Here is a 26,984-nt window from a genome sequence, read left to right on the forward strand (position 1 = left end):
TGTGCATCATTGTGTGGGCTCAGATGACCACCTGGCAATGTTCACCTCCTCCAGGCAGCGCTATGTGCCTTGACAGGGGTTTTACTGCAGTGTTGGCCATCGTCAAAAAATCCACCTCACACTGCAGCCCGCCACACACTTTTCCTATATAAAACGGGCAAGGGCTCAGAGCGATGGCTCAGTGGCTAAGTCCTTGCCTTGCATGTGCCGGGATCCCATGTGGGCACAGGTTCGTGCCCCAGCTGCTCCAATTCCCACCCAGTTCCCTGCTTGTGGCCTGGGAAAGCAGTGGATGACAGCCCAAGTTCTTGTGACCCTGCATCTTGTAGGAGACCTGGAGGAAACTCCTGGCTCCTCCTGGCTTTGGATTAGCTTAGCCACTGCTGTTGTGACCACTTGGGGAAGAACTAGCAGACAGATCTTTCTCTCTTTAAGTCTGCCTTTGCAATAAAAATAAATAACTTTTTAAAAACTGGAGCAATTCCTGGACACAGCACTTGCCCCTGCTCGGACAGCCTCTCCTCCACTCCTCCCTCTACCCCGACTTGGTAAAATGCTGGCTGAAGCTCACCACATTGACCTGACAGCCACTAACGGGCTGTGGCCTGCAGCCTGAGGAACCTCCCCCATGTCTCTCTTTTTTTTTTTAAAGATTTATTTATTTTATTACAGTCAGATATACAGAGAGGAGGAGAGACAGAGAGGAAGATCCTCTGTCCGATGATTCACTCCCCAAGTGAGCCACAACGGCCGGTGCTGTGCCGATCCGAAGCCGGGAACCAGGAACCTCTTCCAGGTCTCCCACACGGGTGCAGGGTCCCAGGGCTCTGGGCCGTCCTCAACTGCCTTCCCAGGCCACAAGCAGGGAGCTGGATGGGAAGTGGAGCTGCCAGGATTAGAACCGGCACCCATACAGGATCCCGGGGCGTTCAAGGCGAGGACTTTAGCCGCTAGGCCATGCCGCTGGGCCCCCCCCATGTCTCTTGATCAAGGGGTCCACTGACACTCAGAAGCCATCTGGGTCCTCCCAGCCCCTTTGGTGGCCATCAGAGCCTAGGCGCTCAGCCTGGGTCCTCAGCATGGTGTCCTGGGACTGGGGACCTGCCCTGCTCTCCCCTCTCCGCTCCCAGCGCTGCAGCCTCTGCACTTCCTGCCATCAAGTGCTGGCACAGGCTGCTTCTCCCACTGCCTTTAACAGCACCTCCCTCTCTCATCCAAACGCAGCTCCAGCATCACAGCCCAGGCCCTCCTCCTGCCTGCCCTGCTCGCCTGTCCCTTCCATCACAGCCCAGGCCCTCCTCCTGCCTGCCCTGCTCGCCTGTCCCTTCCATCACAGCCCAGGCCCTCCTCCTGCCTGCCCTGCTCGCCTGTCCCTTCCATGCTGTTAACTCCTCTGCCTCTGAAGCAAGCTCCCCAGCTCCAGGTCATTTTCCATCCTTGTGCATTGTGGCCTGCTCAGGGCAGGTGCTCGGAAAATACCTGGGGACCACTCCACTTGTTTGCTCACAAGGTTCCATAGGCCACACCACACACGGGAAAGCAGAGGCTGCCGGGGAGGTGAGTGTAGAACAGGGACCAGCACAGAGGTGGCACCAGAAAAGCAACTGCCAGGCCAGCTTCAAGACCCAGACTGCGTGAGGAGCGACCAGGAAACAGGGACAACTGTGGAACCCCAGTCAGTACCAAGTTCGGCTAAGGTGAGCTGGACCCCAGGCTGGGCGGGCCTCGTGGCTCAGAGACCAGCGACTCCTGGGTCAGTGCGGGATTTTTCCACTCTGCAGGCGACATGCCAGGCTCTACCCTGGCAGCGTGGCCCAACTGCTACCAGGAGCTGGAACCAAGCATGACCACGTGCCTTCCCCCACAGCCCTACCCGAGGACCATCCTTCGTGCTCAGCTGTGCAGTTCTATCTCATCATCGACACCCCCGGACCAGCAGACGGGCATCACCTGAGGACTTGCGGAAGCCACACCCCATTTTAACAAGATCCTGAGTCCCAAACAAGGTCAATTTTTGACTTCTTTCTAACCTCTAAGGGAGTCTCCAGCCAAACAGTTAAATATCTGCAGGCATGTGCGAACCAATCTCCACTCAGATTGCATGTCCTTATAGACAAAACCACATACACAGGGTCCGGGGCCAGGGAGTGGCCAGGGGACACCCTGGGATCCCAGCTGACTTGGTCCTGTTCGGCAGTGCTGGGAAAGCCCCTGTGCCTTGGCTTACCTCGCTGAGAAGCAAGAAAGCAGATGGGCCTCACTCCAGGCCTCCGCAGATGGCCAAGGTCTGAATAATCCCAGCCCAGTGCTCCAGCCGCCTGCCTGTGCCAGGTAGGGCCCGGGCTCTCGTGAGCCATTCCTGGCTGCCCCAGGGAGAGGCCAGTTTGAAAGCTCTCTTTGTTTTCGCCTCTCCCGCTGACCTTTCTGAGCAAAGCTGTCCACTTTCAACACTCTCCAAGGCAGGGCCTCCAACAAACCCTGGCTCAGAAACAGGCTGGCACGGGGACAAGCTAGGAAGCAGATTCTTCTAACCAAAGTCAAGTCCATGAGCACAGGGAGGGAAGGGTGGAGACGGGGTGCAGTGGTGGGTGAAGGGCAATGGTTGGTCTTGGGGCAACCTCTGGGTAGGCCATGCGCAGCAGCAGGCAGTGGCGTCTGAGCTTCAGAGCCTGGCCCAGTCTTCGCAGCTGCCGCTGAGCTGGGGGAGGCAGGCAGGCTCAGTAGCCTCTGAAGCACAGCACAACATGGGCCGTTCAGAAGGCTCTCAGCACACCCCGAGGGAAGGGATACACTGCATTTTCCCAATGGGGGAACTGCAGCCTGGCAGATGTCCGCTGTCCCCGCCCACCACCTGCCCAAGGGCAGAAGCTGGCTCTTACAATCACTTGGCTCAGGTTCGACTCCCTTTCCCCCTTCAGAGACACAAGGCCTGCCTTTAGTCCCAGCACAACTATATTTCCTTCTCTTGGCCCTTAAACTCCCAGGACTCTCAGGCCTCAATCCACTAAGCCTTTCAAAGCACCCACTGCACAGACATTTCCCAGTACAAGAAGCGAAGAGATTGGAACAGCAGGTGTCTCAGCTGGGGCCCAACACGCAAGGAGCTTAGTCAGCTCCATCAGCCCTGCTACCGGCCCACTCTGGCATTCAGCAAAGTGTTTTGCACAGAGTAAGTGTTCGGTGAACATTTTTCAAGGGGGGTCATTTTGATTTGAAAGAGAAAATGAGAAACCACAGTGGAACTGACCACTGAATGGAACTCAAACATGACCCAGCGCAGCAGCCCCACAGCAGGGCTTTGCACTGCTACCTGCATAGGCGAGGAACGCAGAAGGAGAGACAGCCAGTGGGCAGATCCAATGCTGAAAGGCTGACTTGGGGCATAAGGTCCAGTGAAGCTCAAATGGTCATCAACGGGCCAGCGAGGTGGCTCAATAAGCTAATCCTCCACCTTGTAGTACTAGCATCCCATATGGGCACCACTTCATGTCCTGGATGCTCCACTTCCCATCCAGCTCCTTGCTTATGGCCTGGGAAAGCTGCGGCAGACGACCCAAAGCCTTGGGAAACCCAGAGGAAGCTCCTGGTTCCTAGTTTCAGATTGGCTCAGTTCCGGCCATTGCAGCCACTTGGGGAGTGAATTAACAGATGGAAGATCTTTCCCTCTGTCTCTCCTTCTCTCTGTAAGTTTGCCTTTCCAATTAAAATAAATAAATCTTAAAAAAAAAAGGTTATCAAGCCTTCTAAATCCAAAACTCTCCTCTTCCGCTCCAGCCCTGGAATAAGGCAGGGCTGCTGCCCTCGCCTGCTTGGCTGTCACACGCTAGGCAATGGGCTCCTTCTGTTCTAGGAAGGTAGCAAAGATGGAGAAAGGGCTGCCAATAAGTAACCTGTGCATCAGGTGAGGCTGCACTGGGCCTCGGAGGCCTCTGCAGGCCCACGAGCAGGACACGGAACACAGGAGGTTTGTGGCATAGGTGATGTCTCCTGCCCCTACCAGCCCTGCAGACACGACGTGGCTCCGGAGAACAGGACAAAACTACAGCTCAGTAAACATCCTCCCAATGGGGAGTCATACCCAACAGCAAGGCTGGGTTTTCTCTGCTTTGTACCCACCTGGCACCAGTGTGTGTGTGTGTGTGAAACAGAGCCAGAACAAGCCTGTATGAGCTGCCAGACCCGGGGGAACTCCCTTAGAAAATACACACTTTTCTTCATTGTTTGGTTTGGGTACAGTGAACACATGTTGCTTTGGCAATGAAAAAATTGTCTGTTTGTTTATTTTTTTAAAGAACAAGCAGGAAACACAGCACCAGCCTTACCTGGTTCAATGTGCATGGCCCAAGCTCACTCCCACCCCCAAGCACAGTGTGAGCTCTGCCAGGGCCAAGGAAGGGGACAAAAGCAAACAACAACAACAAAAAAAGCCAGAAAAACGGCCCCTTGGCCACTCCAGCAGAAGGGGCAGGGTGGGCTCCCAACGTTGGTCTCGGTTAGTGAGAGTTCTCTTGAGGTCAGAGCCACGGGCAGGGACAAGCAGCTTTCCAGACACTGGACTGACTGTATCCCTCCCCAGCTCCTGCTGCTTTGCTCTGGAGTTATTCCGTGCCAGCGAATCAAGCTCCTTGCAGGAGCCTCCCCTACAGCCAGGATCCACCTCTCTGCCTCTCTCCCACTGCCAGAACCTGTCAGCAAAGTGCCTCCTCCAGGCAGCCCCGCAGCCTGGGGACTGCTTGGGCCTAGATTCCAAGTGGAGTCCACGGCTGCCCTCTGGTGGCAGAAAGAGGAGGCGCTGGGCCCAGGCCTCCTAGCTCCCAACTCTTCCCGCAAGGCCTTCCCAGTTCCTGAAGCAACCCTAGTTACTGCTCAGAATCCACAGAACCTGGAGCAGGAATCATCAGTGAGAAGAAAGTGCTGGATCCATAGGGCAAGGCCCCTGGAAGAAACGAATGTCCCTGGGGGCACATGGAATGGTGGCAACAGGGTGGTCTAGGGCCAAGCCAGCAGGAGGGAGGCAGGCAGACAGGCTTGGGCTACCAGCAGCTCTGGAAGATGGGGGTCACAGACAGGGCTATCCACTCGTCACGATGGACAACACAATGCCAGTGAGACCGTGTCAGATCTACAATGGGAGGATCCAGGCTAGGCAGCGGCCCCTCCCCTGGAACTGTCCAGTCTTGGCAAGGGCCCGCCACTCTCCCAGGCAGCACCATGACCTGGACTCCCCTCTAGGGGTGGGACTTGTAGAAGGGGAGGAAAACCTTGTGGGCACTCAGGCTGGCTGGGCAATGAACTGCCACATTGTTCTCTGGGTCTGGACCTCAACCCTGGTTTCCACTGCCACTCCCACCCCTAGTCCCCTGCCCAAGCAGTGAGCTCCCTCAGCACCAGGCAGGGTCTTGGCCTCCCCTCCCGCCCCCGAGAGCCCAGGCAGACAGGAAGTTGCTCTGTAGCCCCTGGCATGAGTTTTTTAGGGCTACCCTAGAGAAGATAACGATGTCTCTGGGCCTCAACCTATCCCTGGGCTTCTGCTTCCAGCACCCGAAGCCAAGGCAGGCCTTCTCAGCTGGGGGCTGCCTCACCTTGCTGGGGAACGGGGGCTGCGACTGGCATCTAGTGGGCAGAGGCCAGGGAGGACCAGCCCCTCAGTGGAGCAGTAGGGTCAGTGTGAGAAGCCCTGGGCTACTGTGACTTTGTAGGACAGACGAAGAGGGAGAGGCAATACTGGAAGCAGTGATTGGCTCAGGCAGCTGGGACTTTGATGAATAAGTGACTTGTAATTGTAACACTCAGTGATGCCGATTGTCACAGGTGGCATGCAGGCCTAGTGCCTGTAAGGAGCAAGGCCTTGGGGCCCAGGATCAGCACCTGTCCACCGGTAACTGGGGACAATTTCCTTAACCCCTTCTTTTCTCCCACAGCGTTAAAGGGATCTGGCATTACTTTACTGACCCTATTCAACGGCATCAGCATTCTCTGGCAGTGAGGGTCCAACAAGTATTAGCTCCTGTGACAGCACAGGAGGAGGCCCTGTCACCTCCCGGGGGCCCCTGGGACTGGACACAGCCGGAGGCTGAGTCACTGCCACGCGTCCTGCAGACTGCTCTTCACACTCACACTTCGCCATGTCGGGGCTGTTTACTTGGAAAGAAAGGATGATTAATTTCCATTCCTTTTGGAGTGGCTGGGGGTGAGGCTGGCGCCAGTATCTCGGCTTTAACTGAACTTGTGCTTCAGAGGAAAAGAGGAGGAGAGTAAAGAACTGAAGAGTCACAAAAGAGATCCCTCGGGTGTTCCTGTAGTGAGCACACACCCACCCACCCCCGACACCACCTAAACAGGCAGAGTGCAGACATGAGGAAGCAAGCCAGCCCTGGGAGGTTTAATCCACGGATTAAACCACTGCATGCAATACCAGCATCCCATATGACCACCGGTTCCAGTCCCAGTTACTCTGCTTATGGTCCAGTTCCCTGCTAAGGAGTCTGGGAAAGCAACAGAAGATGGCCCAAGTGATTGAGCTCCTGCTGCTCACGTGGGAGACGTGAAAGAAGCTCCTGGCTCCAGGCTATGCCTTGGCCACTGTAGCCATTTGGGGAATGAACCAGAGGATGAAAGATCTCCTGCTTTCTTTCTCTAACTCTGGCTTTCAAGTAAATAAATCTGGAGAGAGAAAGAGAGAGAGAAAGAGAGAGAAGGAGAGAGAGAGAGTGAGTCATCCTCCAAATGGTGATTTGGGGTTGGGGGCAAATGGAGCGAGCACGCACCTTGCACACTGGCTCACAGAAACGCCATCCTTCGCCCCACACCCCCCAGGCTGTTCTTCCACACTCACAGAGTTGGAACCAGCATGGGTTTCAAGCCCATGTGGACCCAGAGTTGGAATTGCAGTGGGTGAGCCTGGCAAATAATTCACTCTTACCCAGCTCTGTTCCTTCCCTACTGAGGCAGGTCACATGACTTTCTCTAGAGCCTTGCATGCCGAGGGTGTAGTCCATCCTGGCACCCTTCAGTCCAATCTCTCTCTCCCTCCAGCTCTCCTGGCTGACCTTGCTGCTACCCTTAACCTCACTCCACCTGCAGAAAATACAACTGTAGGGAAGGGGACTTGGCAGCCCCGAGAGACTGTGGTCAGTGGAGAGACCCTCAGGGCTCTGTCCCCTAGGGGATTCTGTATCCCTGCCCTGGATGGCCACAGTCCCCTGGGGACATGGGACAAACAGAGGCCCCCGTCTTAGAAGAGAGGAAACAAACTAAACTGCTGATCTTAGAACCCCAACCATGAAGAGACTGTCAGCCAGTGGATTCTGAATAGGGTTCATTGCGATTGGAACTGAGAGATTGGCAGCAATCCAGAACTGATGAACTATCAAAACTGTATGAGCAGGACCCTCAGAGCGCGCCTCCCGTTGGGGATCTGGGATGGGTGGGAGGTTGGGTGGGGCTTTTCCCTTTGTTTTTTTCCCTGACCCCAGATACAGGGTAAAATGATATTGATGTGGAAACAATGGTATTACCCACTTTCACCCTGTAGCCCTTGACACTTTGTTCCCTAATCAACTAAGTAAGATTATTAAAAAACAATTAAAAAAATAAATAAATCTTAAAAAAAAAAAAAAAAGAAGAGAGGAAACTAAGTAAGGCGAGTGGAGGAAGAGGTTCCTTAGGGCTGCATCGTGGCTGCCCAGACCCTATAATGATGCCCTCTGTGTCAAAGTTTCCAATCCAGAGCTGAGACATGACACCTGCCAAGTATGAGCAGACTCAGACTGGAGCCCCTCAAAAGCAGCCACAGGGGCTTAGTTCCAGGGTTTTTGCTGCAGGCAGAGTGACAGATGTCAGCAGCCGGTCACCCAGATCCTGTATGCATAACCTTGGCCCCACCCAAGACCTCTCATTCATGTTCTTTGGGCCTCAGTTTCCCACCTGGAAACCATAGTACCTACTTCAGCAGGTTGCTGGGAGAACCAACACATACAAATGGTGCAATCCAGCACATCATACGCAGCCTGAACTATCAAGTGCATATCTGTTAGATGGGTACCAATAAAGACAGAATACTGAAACTCGAACTATCTCCAAATTCCACTGTCAAGTACAAGCAACAGCTCCTATGCCCTCAGCCCTGGGAGAGAAGATCCTTTAAATGCTATAGAGAAGGGGGTCAGCAAGCTACTGGCTGTAAAAGAGCTAAGAAGGACAGCAAAGCTTGTGGACTGGCTCGAGAATTCTGCTGCAGCTTCTCAGCTCTGCCCAGATGCCACAGCCACAGCCACAGCTGGTTGGCCTAGGTCCCCTCTGGACTCCTTAAGGTCCTGGCTAACCTGAGTCTGACCTCTGCCCTTGCTTCCCATCTCTACAGCTGGCAGCTGAGGGTAAGACATCACCTTCTAGTAGCCTGGATCCGTGTCCGGAAGCTCACAACTGGCAAGTGAAGGGGCTTCCATGGGGGTTGGGGGAAGCTCCACGCAGTGACCTTGTACAGCAGAGCAAGGGCCATGGCAACCCCCAGTGAGAGCTGCCTAGAGATGCCAACAGGAACTAGCCTGTTGAGCCATGACTTCAAGGGCACTGACACAGCAGCTGGTCTCCAGAGCTCAGGGTCAGGCCAAGCCCACGTGAGGCGGGGAAGCTTAGCTCCTTGGCTCCCTGGGCCTCCAGATCCACACCTTCCACACGGGGACCCCCACTCTGCCCCTAGCCTGGCAGCATATGAGGAAGAGAAGAAAACGAGAAGTGTCAAGTTCATGTTTGGGCTCCCAGCCGGTGAAGCTGTGGACAGCATGAACGAAAATACGAAGCAATGATGCTGGCTTTCAGGCTGTGAGCAGTGTGAGATGGCAGGTGCTCCTGGGTGAGTCAATGTCACCATGAAGCTCTGAGACAGGCATGGTCCTCACTGCCACTATACCCTGCTCAGGGAGCTCAAGGGGTTGACCCAGGGCCACCCAGGCTCCCAGCAACAGGGCCAGGACTCACTTGCAGAGCTGCTGGCATCGGTCTGCCCTCGTCTGCTGGGCCAGATATGAGACACAGAAGGGAGGTGGCTGTTTCCGCCTTGGTATGCTTCCACCTGACGCTTCCCACTTGGAAGACAGAGACACAGGGGGAGCCCTCTCCACAGCTGCCTCCTCCAACAGTGAGGACAGAGGGAGGACTGACCCCCTTCCCCAAGGCCCATGCCCACCTGCAGCCCCCTGCTGCATCCTGGGCCTGGGACGCTCCCAGCTCCTTGCTTGGTTCCAGGGGCAGGGGCTTCCAATGCATGGAAAGTGTTGTAGTTTTGATGGAACGGGGTTCCCCCAAGCACAGAAAAGCTGCTGCACACCCACCCACACTCCAGTCAGGCTGCTTGTTCACCTGGTTCCAACAGGGTTCCCCGAGACCCACTTGGCCTCCAAGGCCAGGCTCCCTATAACCACAGTGTACACAGACTTTACTTACTCCTGGAGATCTGCTCTCTGCTTCCTGCTCACTAAACCCTTTAACCTGCAGTTTCTCATACACACTTGGCCATGGGCCCTCTGCCTCCCAGCTCCTCCTCCGCCTCCCCCAATGTCTCCATTCTCTGTGACTCTTCCCTGGTCTGTGAACCTCAAGCCTGATCCACTGCAGCTCACTGTGCACCCATGCCCACCTATGCAAGAGGACTCAGCCATCTCCCTCTTGGCCTACACAACTCCACAAGAAAAGAGGCAAGCACGAACACCCAGGAGACGCACAGGGCTGGCACTGTAGCATAACAAGTTAAGCTACTGCCTGCAATGCCAGCATCCCACACGGGTGCCAGTTCAAGTCCTGGTTGCTCCACTTTTCTGATCCAGCTCCCTGTTAATGTGCCTGAGAAAGCAGCAGATGGTCCAAGAGCTTGGGTCCCCGCACCCACATGCAACACCCAAAAGAAGTTCCTGGCTTCTGGCTTCAGCCTGGTCTGGCCCAGGGTGGTGTAGCCATTTGGGGAGTGAAACACAAGATGTCTCTCCCTCCCTCTCTCTCTGTAAGTCTGCCTCTCAAATCAACAAATAAATCTTTTTTTTTTAAAGATTTATTCATTTTATTACAGCCAGATATACACAGAGGAGGAGAGACAGAGAGGAAGATCTTCCGTCTGATGATTCACTCCCCAAGTGAGCCGCAATGGGCCGATGCGCCAATCCGAAGCCGGGAACCTGGAACCTCTTCCAAGTCTCCCACGTGGGTGCAGGGTCCCAATGCATTGGGCCGTCCTCAACTGCTTTCCCAGGCCACAAGCAGGGAGCTGGATGGGAAGTGGAGCTGCCGGGATTAGAACCGGCGCCCACATGGGATCCTGAGGCGTTCAAGGCGAGGACTTTAGCCGCTAGGCCACGCCGCCAGGCCCAACAAGTAAATCTTAAGGAGAAAGAGATGCCCAGCAACTCTTGAGTGGAGGAGGCAGACTCCAAGCAGCGTACATTACAGGCTACTACTTTTTGATTGTTTGGAAAAAGAGAAGAAAAAAAAAATGTGTCTGCTTATCTATACTTGAACAAGGAACGCATAATGTCAACATGGAAAAAGTGATGAAGAACAGGGCTTGTCAAGTGTTTGCTTAAAGGGACAGCAGCAGGCTGAGGGTTGAACGCTGACCACTAGCCTGCGGTGTCACCAGTCACGACCACACAACGCTGCTTCCACTAAACCCCAGAGGACTTGTCAGGTACTGAATGTGTGGCCAGGTGTCGCACTTGGCAAGGGTGTGGAAGTCCATGCCCCCGTCCCACACCTGGTTCTGGGCCTCCCCCTAGGGGTCAGAGCTGCTGGATCAACTCCATGACCCTGAGAAACAAGGGGTCTTGGGACCTCTGATTTATACCTAAGTCAGAAAGAAGTCACAAGTACCCTGGGACCAGTACTACCTATGTCTGGAGTGGATGGGAGGGGGCAACAGAGAGGCAGGCAGTCTTGTAGGACTGAGCCTGTGGGGTCTGTGCTCACACCAGTTTGAGCAGCAAGACCATCTGCTGGAGCTGGGAGGTTGTGGGTTGGGAGAAACCCCAGGCCATGGGACACAGTGGTGATCTGTGTTGCGTAGTGATCAAAAAGTAAAAGAAAACAGTAAGTTGGTTTTGTTTTGTCCAACGGATATCACATGCAAGAATCTCTTATTCAAAAATGGCCTGGCTGACATCCCATATGGATCCGGTTCTAGTCCTGGCTGCTCCATTTTTGATCCAGCTCCCTGCTGATGTGCCTGGCAAAGCAGCAGAGGATGTCCCAAGAACGTGGGTCCCTGGACCCACTTGAGACATCTGACTCCTATCTTCAGACTGGCCCCGCTCCAGCCACTGCAGCCATCTGGCAAGTGAGCCAGCAGCCAGGAATATCTCTCTGTCTGTTCCTCCCGTCACCTCTGTACTTCTGCTTTTCAAAATAAAAGTAAATAAATCTTAAAAACAAACAAAACAGCTTGCTTAAAGGCAGGATAGCATAAAGTGAAATTCAACAGATAAGTCATACCAAAAAGGATAACACAGCCCTCCAAGTCCAGAAAGCTGAGTGATCTTGACCCTGGGCCTCTCCCACCCCTCACACACACACAGGGGGAGGAGGCCTGAGCTACCCACTGCCCTTCAGGGAGGCCGAGTAAGGAGGGCTGGGTAAGTGACAAGCCTCCCACAATGGGGACAGGGATGGAGACAGGGACAGGCTTGTGTTGAGTCCCCTCCTCTGGCCACTGATGTCCTCTAGCCCTGGCCCAGCACCCATGGAGGATAAAACCTATGCTGTACAGACTTGCAGGACACCTTGGCCCCTGCCTAGGAGCCCACAGATGGACAGATGGCGCGAGGGATGGACAGAGGCACTGTCACCAAGTGGGATGGCCTCAGAGCCATGATGGCCTGCAAGACATCCACGTAACATGTGCCATGAGGGCAGCAAAGGATGGAGGCGAACATTTTGGGCACCATGACTCTTCGGTCTGGTCTGGGCTTTCTTGCTACTTCACTCGCCGCAACCTGGCCTGCACCTGCAGTGAACGAGCAGCCCCAGGCCAGCATGGCTGCTTTTCCCTGCCCTGTCCGCAACCCCCAGTCCCCTGCAGCCTACCTCCTTGGGAAAAGCAAGCCTTCTTTTCTCCCACACACATGCAGGATTTGCTGCCTCTGCCATTGCAGGGGGCCCAGCCCTTTCCACCCAGGCCCAGCCTCTGCCACCGGGCTGCAGGCACCCTGGAAAGTGACTGCTGTGGACATACCCCTTCTTCAGGTTCTTCACATAGGCACTCTGGAGGGCAGCTTCTAGGAAGTAGGTGAGCTCATACTCGACCAGGTGAGAGCCTTTTAGATGCCGGGATGTGCTGTTATTCATGGTCTGGGAAGGAGAAGGGACACAGTGAGGGTCAGCCCAGCCCATCATCACCACTCCAGTCCCAGCACCATGGTCCTGGGGTCCCAGGTGGCAGATAAGAATGACCAGGGGCCCCAAGAGAAGGCACAGGAAAGCAGTTGTCCCCAGGGCCTGGGGTGCATTTCTCTGACTGATCTCAACCTAACGCACTATAACTGAGGTGTGTCTGACACACTGTGTCCCCATCTAAGTGCAGAGGGACCAAGAGCCCCAGGTGAAATGTGAGTGCTCCAACTAACACACGGCTTTGTCAATGAGCTTATGTAATCCCAATAGCAGCCTGACCTGGGAGGAGCTGTCATCCTCCCCATTTCTCAGATGAGCACACCGAGGCACGCAGAGGCTCTCCTGGCCAGAGGTCATTCAGGTGTGGGCGGCAGATCCAAGCAGCCAGGCTCCTGCACCTATCCTCTCTCTCCCTGTACCAAGTGAGCACCACTCTGTCACTGGCCATGCAGAGGTCCGACCCCCTCCTCCCCAGCACCCATGCGCTCCTACAGGCACAGGCCCACATCTTCCACCTCTACCCCAAGAAGGAAAGAGGGGGGAAAAGGAACCTCCTCCTAAGAACCATCAAAACACAAAATCTTACTTAAGCCTCACAACAGTCCTGCACGGCTGGTTTATCAGGAAGTACCTAGAGAGACAGGCAGTGTGGCCCAGCAGGCTAAGCTGCTCGGGACATTGCATACCCATGGGGGCATCCCATACCCATAGCAGAGTGGTGTCTGGTTTAAGTTCAGGCTGCTCTGCTTTGGGTCTAGCTTTCCTAGGGAAACAGCAGAGAATGATCCCAGCACTGGGACCCTCTACCACTCATGAGGGAGGCTAAGATGGAGCTCCGGGCTCCTGGTTTTGGTGTGGCCCAGCCCTGGCTTGTTGTAGCCATTTAGGGAGATTTCTAGGGCTTGTCGGTTCTCTCATCCCACAAACACCTGAGTGTCTACTGTGGGTTGGGCACTGCTTTGCTCCTGTCATTTCAAGGGCTGAAGCTCCTGGTTCCAGGAAAGACAAGAAGCAGTCCGTTATCCAAAGCCCTAGTATCTAGGGGTCACTGGTCCCGCCAAGATGGAAATGCCCTCAGCACATGACCCCTTAAGGGAAAAATCCAAAAATACAAAAGTATGGGGGAATCAATGAGCTGTTCACCCTTCCTTTTAGGAATCAGAGAGGATTTAAAACAAGTTCTTAGCATGTTGGCGCTCGGGCCACACAGCACTTCTGAGAAGGCACAGAAGCACAACCAAGTCCAGCGTGAAGAGCTGCTGAAAGTCTGGATGCCTCCCGGTGCTGTATGAGGCCTCAGCAGATGTCAGCTCCACCATGCCACGTCTCCCAGCAGCCTCTCAGGGAATGGCCACTCAGGTCCTGGGCTTCCCAAACCCCTCAATCACACCTCCTTTCCTCCTTCAGCCCCAATAAGCAGAGGAACTCTTGGGAGCAGCACCCGCTCAGGGGGACAGCCAGCCATCCCAGGAGTCACTGCCCAACCCTTGAGATCATATTGGGCAGCACAGAGTGACAGTGAGTACTTGGGGGTAAGAACCCCTGGTCCTGACGAGGACTCCCCGCAAAACCAGAAGCAAGATGGAGGAAGGTGCTGGTCTGGCTCTGAGCCCATGCTGCACTCCATGGGCTTCATCTGCTCAGCAGAGATAAGCAGCATACCTGCTTGGCAGGGTGAACAGTCAAATGGGACTGTCACATGTGAGGCACAAGCTGAACTAACCTCCCAGTCGCTCAGAGACAGCCCGGGCTTCGTTATTTATGTCTTCTGGGAAGATGCTGAAGCACAGAGAGTAAAGCCATCTCTTAGGATATCACGTCACTTACAGAAGTGCCAGGCCAAGTCTTGGCTGTTCTGCCTCCCATCCAGTTCCCTGCTAACACCTGGGAAGTAGCAGAAGATGGCTTGAGTACTCAAGTTCCTGAGAGAACCGGATGGAGTTCCTGGCTCCTGGCTTTAGCCTGGCCCAGCTCCAACTGTTGTAACCATTTGCAGAGTGAACCAGTCGATGAAAGATCTGTGTGTCACTCTGCCTTAAGAAAACAATACTGTATGATTTTTTGTTGATAGTAAAGAGTCTCCTTCAAACCAAATCCACACAGTATAACGAGCTTTCCAATCCATGAAGTCAGGTATCTTGGTGGAGCAGGAAGAGGTGTCTTACGGGCTTAGTGGGGCATCCATAGGTTCGGGCGCTCAGGGGACACCTTCTGTTCCCCGCTCACCTTTTCCAGCTCCTGCAGAAACACCTGGGCGATCCAAGAGGCCCTCTCAAAGCAGGCGATCACCTCCTCCTCCCTCTCGGTCAGGCGGTAGTGCGAAGCAATGGAGTTGGGTAGGCGTTCTAGGGAGAGGCCTGCAGGAGGAAGAGGGTGCCTCAGACCTGCCCTGCACTAGCACCCTGGCTGCAGGCCCTTCCCACGGGCACGGGTGAGCTCTTCAGAGGGGACACACGCTCTGGAGCAGCCAGCGGGAGGCAGCGGTCTGCATGGGGGAGGGAGGAAGCCGAAGCAGTGGTGGGTGGTATTAGCAGTGGTTGGCAGCAAGCGATGGGTCAGGAGAAGGTGCTCAGGTCCCACACAGGGAATCACCCTGGGTCACTTCCCATCCAATTCCTGCCTCTCCTTCCGGGCCAGCTCTCACAGGAAGCCATTCCTGGCCTCTCCTTCCAGTGATCAGCAGTGGTGAGCACACTCTCCCTGCGGCACAGCGGTCATCTGCAGCCAGCTCTTATCTGGGCCTTAGACTCTTGGTGGGCAGCTGGGAGGCTTCGGGGGCTGCCCTGATGCCCCTACCAGTACTACGCCCGGCAGGGGTTCAAGTTACATAGACCTGAACATTTCTGTCACCCACCTAAGTGACTTAAGTGTTCAGGTCTTCTCTTTCTAAAGTGGACACCTGCCATCTTAACAACATTTACTCCCCTTTTTTTGGCCAGGTCACTTCACTTTCCTGCTTGTCAACTCTCAGCCTAGTCATGAAGTCCTCAGTGATTGGCTAAGGGTGAGCATGTGGCTCAGTCTGGGCCAAGGGGAAGCAGTCTCGGAACTGTTGCTCTTCTCGCTGGGAGGTCAGGCAACCTTGGAGGTTGCCTGGGAGGCCAGAGCTCAGGGATCAGCCTGGCAACCTTGGGGGAGACCTATCAGGAAAATGAGGTCTGTACTGCGTGAATGCAGTCAGTGTGGTCAACCGTACACCAAAAATGCTAAGGGAGATAAAGGTTGTCTTAACTCAAGCTGAAAAAAATTAAATTACAACAAAAGCAAAGCTCTAAAGGCCAAAAGAAAAACAATCAAAAGAAACACATGTACCCCGTCACTGGAAATGAATGCTGTAAAGACAATGATCTATGTCGGGCTTTGAAAATAGAGACAGGAAAACCACTGAAAAGTCTGAAGTCATGAAAAAAATGAAGTGCACACAAAGATGAAACATGGTGGAAAAGAATGAATTCTGAAAGAGATCACTTGAGCACCTGGATTCAGCATTGCCTGAAGCTCTATCCCTGAAAATTTCCAGTGTACAAACCAACACACCCCCACATCGACTCTGTCTTCCCTTCCTTCTTTCGTTGCCTCCCCCACCCCTTCCCCCTCCCGCTTTCCTTCTTTGCTTTGTCAGAGTCCATCAGGCATGAATTTCCATCACCTGCCACTAACACCTAACCTGATCAGGGTGCTGTCCTTCCGGACCATGGCTTCCCACGACAGAATCGGTGCCCTCTCTTCCCCGGGCCACCCCACGGTCTACTTCCCATGCTGCAGGTGCCCAGTTGAGCTACTTCCTGTCCCATGAGCTCCCACACCTGACTGATCACAGAGCCCAGCACGTTGGCAGCTATGGCCCCTGCCACTGGCTCCTTCTTCAGGCTCTGTCTCTGGCAGGGATGCTCACTGTGACCTCCTACTGGGCCTCCCGCCTCCAGCCTCCAGGACGCCAAACTGCCCTGCACAATGCTTCTGGGGCTTAGACTCTCTGGGGCCCTTGCTGCTACACAGCAAGGCCCACATCCCACACCAGGCTCTTCAGATCCCAACCCTGTCCCTTCTTGGGCCTCCTCTCTCACCCTCTCTACCACCTCTCTACCACCTCCTGTTCCCAGGCTGCTGGGTGAGTGCTGCCTTCCTGATTCACTCAAAGTGTTCTCCCTGGCTGAGATGCAACCCACCCTTTTCAAGTCTACTTGACCCTGCCTGCAGTCCCTTCCGATCGATGCACCCCGGCGCACCCAGCCATGCCCATCTGTGAGCCCCATCTCATCACTTCCAGCTCCCCCACCCAACAAGCTGATCGAGTTCATATCCTCCCACCTGCCTCACACTGGACAAGCATTGGCTGGGCTGGATGGGAAATCAACAGGGCTGGCCATGGCTGCAAACCTAAGTGAGGAATTGTTCCTTGCTTTCCTGGCTAGATGACAACAGAGTTTGCTTTCAGTAATCCTGTCCTCTGTCAAGCTGGCAGGTCCAAAGGTCAGGTGTCTGGCCCCGGGGGAGGAGCATTCTTTGCCCAGCCTAGGATCACTGTCAGTGTGCCTCTTGCTAAAATGACATGACAGGGGACCAAGGATGGGGGAGGAGGGGAGGCAGCAGGAGGAGGCTGCGGGGCTCACAGCCCAGCTGGGCCAGCCCTCCTCCCCAGGCAGGCAGCCTGTTCACCCTGCAGGACAAACAGTGCTGTTCCCTAGTCACGTGGCTCCTCTACCCATAGTCTCAGAATTCTCCACCCCACCTGCTTGGAGAGCTCAAAGCAAAACTATCTCTCTGAAGCCCTTCCAGGTGCTTTCTCTGAACTAGCAAGATATGTCCACTGTGTCTCCCATACATGTGCCTTTTACCTTCATTGTCATCATGCTCTCTGCCCATTTCCTCTTCTTCCTTGTTTAATGTCTATTTGAGAGGTAAAGAGGTGGATATCTTCTATCCACTGTAAACGCCCTCAGCAGCAGGGTCTGGGCTAGGCTGAAGCCAGGAGCCTGCAACTTCATGTAGGTTTCCCACGAGGGTGATAGGGACCCAACTACCCAAGCCAGGCTGTACATTGGCAGTAACCTTGCTAGTACTTGAATCCATACATTCTGATATGGGACACAACTGGCTCAAGGGGCTGGGCCAAATGCCTGCCCCTCTCTGCCCATTCCTGATTGATTTCTGTACCCCACAGCCTAGTGTTTCAGGCGTTCCTGATGTATACAAGGATGGACGGGCATATTCACCCACACTGAGTGTTCAACCCAGTGAGGTTTCTCCCTCTCCAGGGAAAAAATGGTATGGGTGGGTGCTTTGGCACAGAGTTAAGCCACCACTTGGGATATCTGTATTCCATATCAGACAGCAGGTTCAAGCGCCAGCTCCTTTGATTCTGACTCAGCTCCCTGCCAAAGCAGCTAGAGAAGTAGCAGAGGATGGCCTCTGCCGACCATGTGGGAGACCTGGGTGAAGTTTCAGGTTCCTGGATTTAGCCTGGCCCAGCCCTGGCTCTTGGGGCCATCTGGGGAGTAAACCAGCAGATGGAAAATCTCTCTCTCTTTCTGTCCCTCCCTCCCTATCACTCATCTCCCAAACAAATAAATCAATCTTTAAAAAAAATAATATGAAAATCAAAAGAAAGTGGCTATGATTCAGAGAGACAGATCACAGTAATGAGTTCAGATCACTGCATTGCTTCTCTGTGAGACAGCTGCCAATAGACATGAGCCCAGAAGGCTTCTAGGGCCAGCAGTGACTTTTCTCAGGCAGGGTCGCAGTCCAGGTCCTGAGCTCTGCCCATTCAAAGGGGCATCTTTACCTACTTTACTCTCTAATGATACAAAGGTATTCTTTCTTGTCCATCTGTGTGGTGCAGGGGACCCCTTCCCATGAGGCTCTGACCCCAGCTCCTGCCCCCGCAGCCCTGTTGGCACTTTCCTCCCAGCAGCCACACCACAAGCCGAGACTCGGGATGCAGATGGCAACTCTTGAGCCCAGCCTCCAAGGAGCCCAACAGAAAGGGCAGCCCTGTGGGGGTGGCCCCACCTGCGCCAGCTGTTTCCTGGTGACCTTCACAGGCAGAAGGGGCCTTTCCACGTAAAGCCTTAGCTTAAACAAACCATGGGAAGGCCCCTTCAGGACAAGGACTTGTCTCCTACTAGCTATGAACTTTTGAGTTGCAGACCAAACGGCTCTGGCACAGCCCAATAGCAGGCTGGCCTCAGCACTGGCAGCCCAGCATGACTCACTGCAACCCAGGAAGCTGCCCTGCCAAGAAGCCCCACCCAAACACAGCCTCGGGCCCTGGAGACAGAGATGGAGAACATGAAGCCTTCTGTGCTTCAGACAATGTGGACACCCTTCTCCCCCACCCAGCTGAAGAACCCAAGCACCCACAGTGCCCAGGAAGGGTCAAGGCCAGAGATGGGCAGCGTTCATGGCAGAAGGAAGAAGGACATGTGGTTGCTTCAGGCCTCCAGTGGGGAGCCTGAAGGCCACAGAGAGAGGAGCCCTTACAGCTCACTCTTGAGGGTGGGCAATTGGGAAGGAAAATGACATGACCTCTCCACCCCACTTCTAGGTGCACACACAAGAACTGAAGGCACGGTCTCTCTTGGAGACATGTGTGTACATCCATGTTGTAGCAGCCCTATTGACAGCAGCCTAAAAGTGGGAATGGGCATGCATCTGCTGGCAGATGATTGGGCAGACACGTGGTGGGATGCATACCACATGGTGTGGCTTAGCTCTGTGGAGTCACCTCTGACACATGCTCCAGTGTGGCCAAACTGCAAGCACTCTATGCCAAGTGTAATTGGCCAGACACACAAAGACTGTGTGTCTGACTGTTGATAGGAGGTGCTCAGAAAACAGAAGGGTGGAGCCAGCATTGTGGTATAATGGGTAAAGCCACATGGACACTGGTTCGTAACCCGACTATTCCACATCCCATCTAGCTTCCTGCTAATGCATCTGGGAAAGCAGTGCTTGGAACTCTGTACCTTCATGGGAGACCTGGAAGAAGCTCCTAGCTCCTGGCTTCGGCCTGGCCCTACCCCATCAATTGCAGCCACATGGGGAGAGAACCAGTAGATGAAGATCTATCTTTCCATCTCTCGCCCAACCCACTGTAATCCTGCCTTTTGACTAAACAGAATAAATTTAAAAGAAAGCCGAAGGATCATTGCCAAGGGGTGGGGGAAGAGGGAATAACATGCTGTTGTTGAAAGGGTATTGAGTTTCAGTTTTGCAAGTTTCTGGAGATGGGTTGCATAACCACAGCTTAACAGCACTGAACCACACACTTTAACATTGTGACGGTGGAACACTTTCTGGTATGTCTGTTTTCACAATTTGTCTCAATGAAGAAAACAAAATAAAAAAAACAGGCAGTTGGGGTTCTACGGCGAAGTTTCTAAAACCATGCACATTCTTTGATCTAGTCATTCTAGGAGTTGATCTTTTTTAAAACAAAAAAGTGACACACACAAAATTTTACCTTAAGGAGCTCCACTGCAGCATTGTTTATGACAGAAAAGAGAGAGAGATTCAGCACACAAGTCCAACGGTAGGGGAGAAGTCCACAGAATTAGAACAGAACCTCACAGTGAAACGCCATGAAGCTACTTAACAGTGATACAGACATGGACTGCAAAGTGACATGTAAAGTATGCATGCTGACTTTAAAAAGACGATAAAACATAACTACAGAAGTGGATTTTTAATTTGAAAAACATAGACAGCACTATCAAGAAAAAAGCCTGGAAGGACAGACAGCAAGCAGCTTTGCAGACGTCTGACCCCCAAACACACAAAATGAGATTGCTAACATCTGGCAAAGAAAGCAACCATGATCATTAGATGAAATGGCCCAGCGCTGTGGCATCATGGGTTAAACCTCAACCTGCAGTGCTGGATCCTATACTGATGCACCGACAGGAGTCCCGGCTGCTCCACTTCTGACCTAGCTCCCTCCTGAAGCTCACAGGAAAGCAGCCGAAGATGGCTTAAGGGCTTGGGCCCCCTGCCACCCATGGGTGACCTGGATGGAGTTATGGCCTCCTAGCTTTGGCCTAGAATTCTGATGACTTCCATATCCTTGAGTGACACAATAGGGATCCCCAAATCTAGTTTTAGTGGCTCAAGCACATGATGGCTGAGTTACAGCTGTTTACACTGTCAGGAGCCGGGCCCTGGTGTCAAAGTTGGTTGCTCAGACGTACCCTCAAGGCCCTGTCCACACGGCACAGCCCCCAGCTGCTTTCAGGAGTGGCCTCCAGTAAGGATGAAAGGACAGTGAGAAGACACAGTGAGGCTGTGCTGACCTTGCCTATCTGGCCCCCCAAGTTCTCTCCTCCTGAGGTTCAGTGTGAACCATCTCGTCCCCACTGCCCTGGCTGGGTGAAGGTACACCTTGTCTTGGGTTATGCCTCTCAACCCAGCAAGGCACTCAACAGAGGCCCGGGGACAAGAGCCAAAGTGCCCAGACTCCTTCCAAGACACCCCTACCCCCAGGGGCCTGCTCACTTCCCTCCCTCCAGAAACCAGCCTCTCACCCACTCCCGGGCCCACCTTGGGACCAGAGCAGCAGTACCACCACAGCTAACCCCTTGCCCCAGAGCACAGCCCTTGGGACAAAGGCCAAAACCAACAGCTCATTCCTGCCATTCCAGCGATGAAGAAAACAATGCAAAAAAACAAATATGTCACCGTATTCTGTCCTGGGAGCAGCCTGCTGCCTGCTCTCATATTTGTTGACATTTTCATAGACCACAGAAATGCAGGTGGCAGCTGAAGGCTGGAGGCTGCAAGGACCAAAAGGGAACAGGAACAAGGAAACAGGGAAGACTGACGGGGTGGGGAGGAGAGGATTTGCAGATTGCAACCTTCACAGTTACTTAATGTGCTTTATTTTTCACTTTTCCCAGCAGCAGGCTGGGCACTGCAGAATGTGTCAGGAATTGGATTTGCTGCCCAGAGCATGCACTATGCCTCCTCCTGGGTACACAATGGAGAAGGGTGGCAAGGCTCAGCAACAGGGCAGACTGGTTTTCCAGGACCCAGATGTTGGTGCCAATGACTGACACCTGAAGGGGACCACAGCAGGACATGTCATTAGCATCCTGAGCTAGTGTCAGAGAAAGACAACACAGACTTGGGGACACAGGGCTGGGAAGTGGCATTTATAAAACAGTTCTCAGGGCAGGCAGTGGCTGCTTCAGTGAAACCTGGAATGCTTGTAAGAGCCCACAGGCCCTGAAGCAGCCTGGACACCAATCAGAGCTGGGTGACAGAAAAAGATCCTGTGTTATCCTGGACCCACAAAGTCCTGAGTACAGGACTGAGACACCCCATTCCTTTGAGAGGAATGGGGTGCTCCCTTGCCTTGCAAGTGCTAGAATCTCCTATGGGCACTAGTTTGCACCCCAGCTACTCTACTCCCCATCCAACTCCCTGCTTGTGGCCTGAGAAAGCCGTGGAGGATGGACCAAAGTCTTGGGACCCTGCACCCACATGGGAGACCTGAAAAAAATTCCTAGCTCCTGACTTTGGATTGGCTCAGCTTCGGGTGTTGCTGCAGCTTGGGGAGTGAATCAGCAGATGGAAGATCTTTCTGTATCTCCTTCCTTCTCTGGATCTGCCTTTCCAATAAAAAATAAATAAATCTTATAAAAAAAAGTGTGCATCCTGCATCCACAGCAGGTGCTTGCTGCATCAACTGCTGATGAGGCTGATCTTGTCCTGGGTCAGGGATCTTGAGTGACACAACCAGGAAGGGTGCTGACTCCTGATGGGAGGGTGGAAGGCCTTGACCTCTGACGGGGAGGCATGGCAGGCAAATGCTAGGCCCCAGCGCAAGGGAGTTGGAGAGGCAGGAGAGAACGCTGGTGGCGAAGCAGCAGAAGGCGACTCCTGTACAGAAGCTGCTGACAGTGTGTGAAGGGAAGGTCAGGGCTCACAGTGCAAAGAGCAAAGAGAACATGGGGCAAGAGCTGTGCCCAAACAAGAAGGGAGGGGAGGAGAGAGCTTCCCAGACCATGCTGGGCACCAGGAGCAGAACGTGTGTGGCTGACACTCTCATGGACCGCGCGCGGCTCTGGGAAGGGAGAAGAGAACGCAGAGTTCAATGAAGAGATGTGCCTCACAGTCACAGCCATGCACAACCACATGTGCATGGCACTGCCATGAGCTTTAGGAAAGTGGTGGCTCTGCAGACTGGCTTTTCTAGAACAACCTGAGGACCACTGTATTCGAAACAGAATAGAAGACGCACCTCATCCAATTCCCAAGCAAACAAGTGTGGTAGTAAGGATGTATCTGAACCCAGAGGAGGTGGGGAAATTTCCCTTCCTGGAGCCATCCGCTCTTTGGCATGTTTGTTCAGAGGACGTGGACTGGCAGAAGTCACCACGGGCCGGACCACAGCAGGCCCTGAACAATAGGATAGCAGAGGGACAGGCTTCCATTGTGGACCAAGGCTGATTTAAAAGATAACAAGCACAGCGTGTGTTTGGCAGAGTGATTAAGATGCCATTGGGAATGCCCAGATTACTCCCAATTCCAGCTCCCTGTTAACGCACCCCTGAATGAAGCAGGGGATGCTTCGAGTAGCTAGGTCCCTGCCATCCAGACAGGAGACCTCGATGAAGTCCTGGGCTCCTGGCTTCTTTCTGGTCCAGCCCCAGCTACTACAGACATGCTGAGAGCAGACCAAGAAACAAGAGGTCGGTCCCTCTCTTCCTTTCAAATAAAATAGATAAAAATGATACATATATATAGAAAAGCACATTTTTGAAGATTTATTTATTTTTCTTTGAAAGGCAGAGATAACAGAGAGAGATCCTGCATCCACTGATTCGTTCTCCAAATGACCACAATAATTGGAACTGAGAGGATCCAAAGCAAGGAGCCAGGAGCTTCCTCCAGGTTCCCCAAGTGAAAGTAGGGGCCCATGGACCTGAGCGATCCTGCATTGCTTTCTCAGCTCACAAGCAGGGAGTTGGACTTGAAGTGGATCAGCCAGGATTTGGACTGGTACCCATATGGGATGTCAGCATCAAGGTGGAGGCCTAGTATACCATGTCATGGCACCAGCCCCTATATGCACATTTTCAAAGATTTATTTATTCATTTGAAAGCCAGTGAGGGAGAGAGAGTTTCCATCTGCTGATTTACTACCCAAATGGCCAGAGTGACCAGGGTTGCTCCAGGGCAAAGCCAGGGGTCCAGCAAGGTTTCCCATGTGGCTGGCAGGGGCTCAAGCCGCTTTTCCCAGGCCATTTGCAGGGAGTTGGATCTGAACTGGACCAGCTGGGATTTGAACCAATGACTACATGAGATGCTGGCGTCACAGGAAGCAGCTTTGCTCATTGCACTACAATGCCTGTCCAGCACAGTTTCTAAACAACACCACCCAGCAACATCACATTCCCTGGGAAAGCAGCTCCTAGAGACAGTGATTCAGGGCTTCACCAGGATGGGAGCTCCTAACTCCAGGGCTGCAGGCAGCTGGGAGGAAAGAAAGCCCTTGTCTGCAGGAACTATCCCAGGGCACCTGTCATCCACCTCCCAGCACATCCCTCTACCCAGGTGGTCCTGCCAAGCTCCTCTGAGGCTGCTCAGGGCTGCACAGGGCCAGAAAGGCATAAGCTGCCTGGCCCGGAGGGGTTGGACCTAGATACAGGGGAACCAATGTCCCATGTGAGCAGCCCCTCTTTCCTCCACGGTCATGCAGCTCTGCTCACTGCCAATTCCACTCAGCCTAGCATATGGAGCCATGCTGTCAGAGTTCAGAGCCTGGCTCTGTAATGTCCTGGGTAACTTCATATGCGCCACCTCTGCCAACCCAAAGTTCCCTATCTAGAACATGAAAGACTATGCAGGTGCAAGGTCATGCAAGCCAGGATACGCCGGGTGTGAATACTCTGTGACCATCACACTCATGCCCCTACACAGCTAGGACAATCACAGCCGCCCTCATCCCTCTCTGGGCATGGACTTCATTCGCTGCATGGGCACACCCCACTCACACCCACTCACACCCACGGCATGCACACCCTGGCTGCCCTGTGCATGGGCCAAGCACACACAGGGTCAGGTGGACCTTAGCATGCCAAGCAGCAGGTGCAATAATTGCAGCAGGATAGGGAGGACAGGCAGAGATGAGGCAGGCAAGGGAGGGCCACGTGCAGTCCCTGAGGGACACAGCACTAGCACAGCCCGCGACCAAGCAGCCCAGGCCGGCAACACTGGCTCCTTACCTCCCCGGCAGGACCTCTGACCACCAGGACTGTGTTCCCCCAAGAAGCTGGAGGCATGCTGGAAAGAGTAGAGAGCAGGAGACAGAAAGCAACACAGACTGAGCCAGATCCCCCAGAGAAAGGCGGTAAGAGGGCACCCGAGGAAGGGCGCTCGGTTCAGGGTACCCAAGGCAGAGCTGGCTGCCAAGAGCCCCATGAGGCCCAAACACCAAAGGAAGATCTGCCCCTCCCTTCCCCAACCCGTACCCCAGAGAGGGGCCTGTGCCAGAGGCGCAGAGAGGGCAATGAGGGAGCAAAGGGAGCAGACCCTCCCACAACTCTGTCCTCCCAGATGGGCACCTGCTCTCTTGTGCAGACTGGTGCTGGGCCTGCCCAGGGTGTAAACTCAGTAGGTTTCCTAAGATAACATGGACTTGGTGGGGAAAGAGACCCCAAGGATCCAGAGGTGCACACAGCCCTCGGGAAGGCCTCATCAGAGGTCACCATCACACCTATGGGGAGCTAGAGGAGACAGAGGTTTGTGGGGGCACAGGGTGGTACCTCATGTTCCAAGGCCAACATCAGAGAGCGGAGGTTTTAGTCCTGGCTCCATCTATACTTCGGGCAAGCCACCTACCCCCTCCAGGCCTCAGTTTCCCCAGAGAGAAGATGGAGAGAATGTCCCCAGCCATCACAGAACAGGAGACAGGTTCTCCATCAGTGCCAGGCACCTAATCTCCACAGGGCCACAGGTGGCCTTTCTATTGCCTTTTCTCTGGGGTTTGGGGTGGCATGTGCTGGATTAGAAATGATCAATCAGACACATAAGATTCCTGGCCACAGTCTGGGACGAGGGGCTCTTGGGCTCTCCCTGCCATCAAGGCCCACCCAGAGACCCATCCCAAAGTTTATGGGTCCAGAGAAGGCAAGAAGTTAGTTTGGGGCTTGGCTTTTCCTAATATTGAACCCATTCAGAGGCTACCATGGAAATATTCCCATGGTATTTACAATTCGTCCTTCAGAAATACAATTCGAAGTCTATTTTTGTACAAAAATTTTTGAAATCTACACTCATTTTGAAGTAATCCACCTTTTCCATGAACTTTCTGAAGGTTCCCTTGTTTCCTCCATTGGGTTACCCACAGTCCCCAGCATCAAATTCCGACCTCATGGACCTCTGGGTCCCCAAGCCACCTTGAGAATGGTCTTTGCTCTGATGCAGGAGCAGGAACCACTTCTGACCCGTTCAGTTCTGGATCCCAGCACACACTCCCTGAGCTGCTCACAGTAGGCACTCAACAAACCCCAGAGAAATGACAGACTCTACACCCATGGATCTGCTGTGTGGTCAGCCACCAGAGCCAGCCTGCTGTAAGGAGATGGCTCCCGGTTAAGCCTTTCTGCACCTTGTGGTACAAATGACCCTCTTAGTCACAGAAACCCTGGAAGGCCAGGCATTACTATCCTGTCCTACAGAGATGTAAACTGAGGCCAAGACAGGTGAAGAGGTCATTTGCCCCAGGGCACACACAGTTGGCATCTAGCTGTCAACAGAGCCAAGGTAAGACCCTCGTCCCCTGATGTTCCCATCTAGGTACCAGCTGCCCCTGGGGTTCAACTGTCCAGACATGGGTCCTGCAGGCCCACCCTGGACACAGTGTCTGATGCTCTCCAGCTGCTGCCTGCCCCGTGGATGCCCACAGCTACCTTTGATGACAAAAGCCTCCGCTAGCAGCCGCATCTGATACAGGGGCTTGTGCTCCATGGACATGCCGTCGATGCCGGCGCGGGCGTACATGCTGATGGCGTCTCGGTATGAGCCTTCCACATAATGCAGTTTTCCCAGGATTAGCATGGCCTCACACATGTACTGCGGCTGCAAGGACAAGGACGGCGTTAGCAGGTTTTGCCCTGAGGCTTTCACTCCATGCCCACCAGGCAACCCCGAGTGGAGTGACCCAGGGCTGTGACCCTGGTGAAAGCAATGACTGCAGAGAAAGGAGCCCCACAGACCCTGCTCAGAACTCTCTTCCTCTAGGAAGCTTCCGATACCCAGTCACAGGACAATGGCTGCCGCCTCTGCACCTGCAGCTGTCACCTACGCCGTGGAGCACTTGGGACCTCCAGCACTTACTTCAAACACAGGTGGGGAGTCAGGCACTGGGCAAGGACCTCGGCGGGGTATTGTAGCCACAGTCACAGCAGCGTGGCACCAAGACAGGAGGAGAGAGCCTGCCAGGTCACTCCAGCAGAAGTTGGGGAAAGGGCAGTGTGAAAGAGGCCAGAAGGGCCTGGATGCAAACCTGCTTCCTTCCACTGTCTGCTCAGGTGCTGTGTGGCTGGTGTCAGTCACATCCTCGCCCCTCCAGAGGACTCTCAGGGCCTCCCTTAAGTTTCCAG

At 53.9% G+C, this 26,984-nt stretch overlaps 1 protein-coding gene across 1 annotated transcript in view; it reads right to left on the reverse strand.

Annotated features, from left to right (window-relative positions):
- TTC7A (tetratricopeptide repeat domain 7A) overlaps positions 1 to 26,984 on the reverse strand; it is a 95,513-nt gene that overhangs the window by 55,269 nt on the left and 13,260 nt on the right. Inside the window, exons 3-5 of the mRNA XM_058667982.1 lie at positions 26,292 to 26,460; positions 14,602 to 14,732; positions 12,218 to 12,333 (exon numbers count right to left, since the gene is read on the reverse strand). Of these exons, the coding sequence (XP_058523965.1) occupies positions 12,218 to 12,333; positions 14,602 to 14,732; positions 26,292 to 26,460 (416 nt within the window). The remainder of the gene's footprint in view (positions 1 to 12,217; positions 12,334 to 14,601; positions 14,733 to 26,291; positions 26,461 to 26,984) is intronic.

This window comes from Ochotona princeps, chromosome 8, assembly GCF_030435755.1.
Source record: "Ochotona princeps isolate mOchPri1 chromosome 8, mOchPri1.hap1, whole genome shotgun sequence".
NCBI classification, from domain to species: Eukaryota; Metazoa; Chordata; class Mammalia; order Lagomorpha; family Ochotonidae; genus Ochotona; species Ochotona princeps.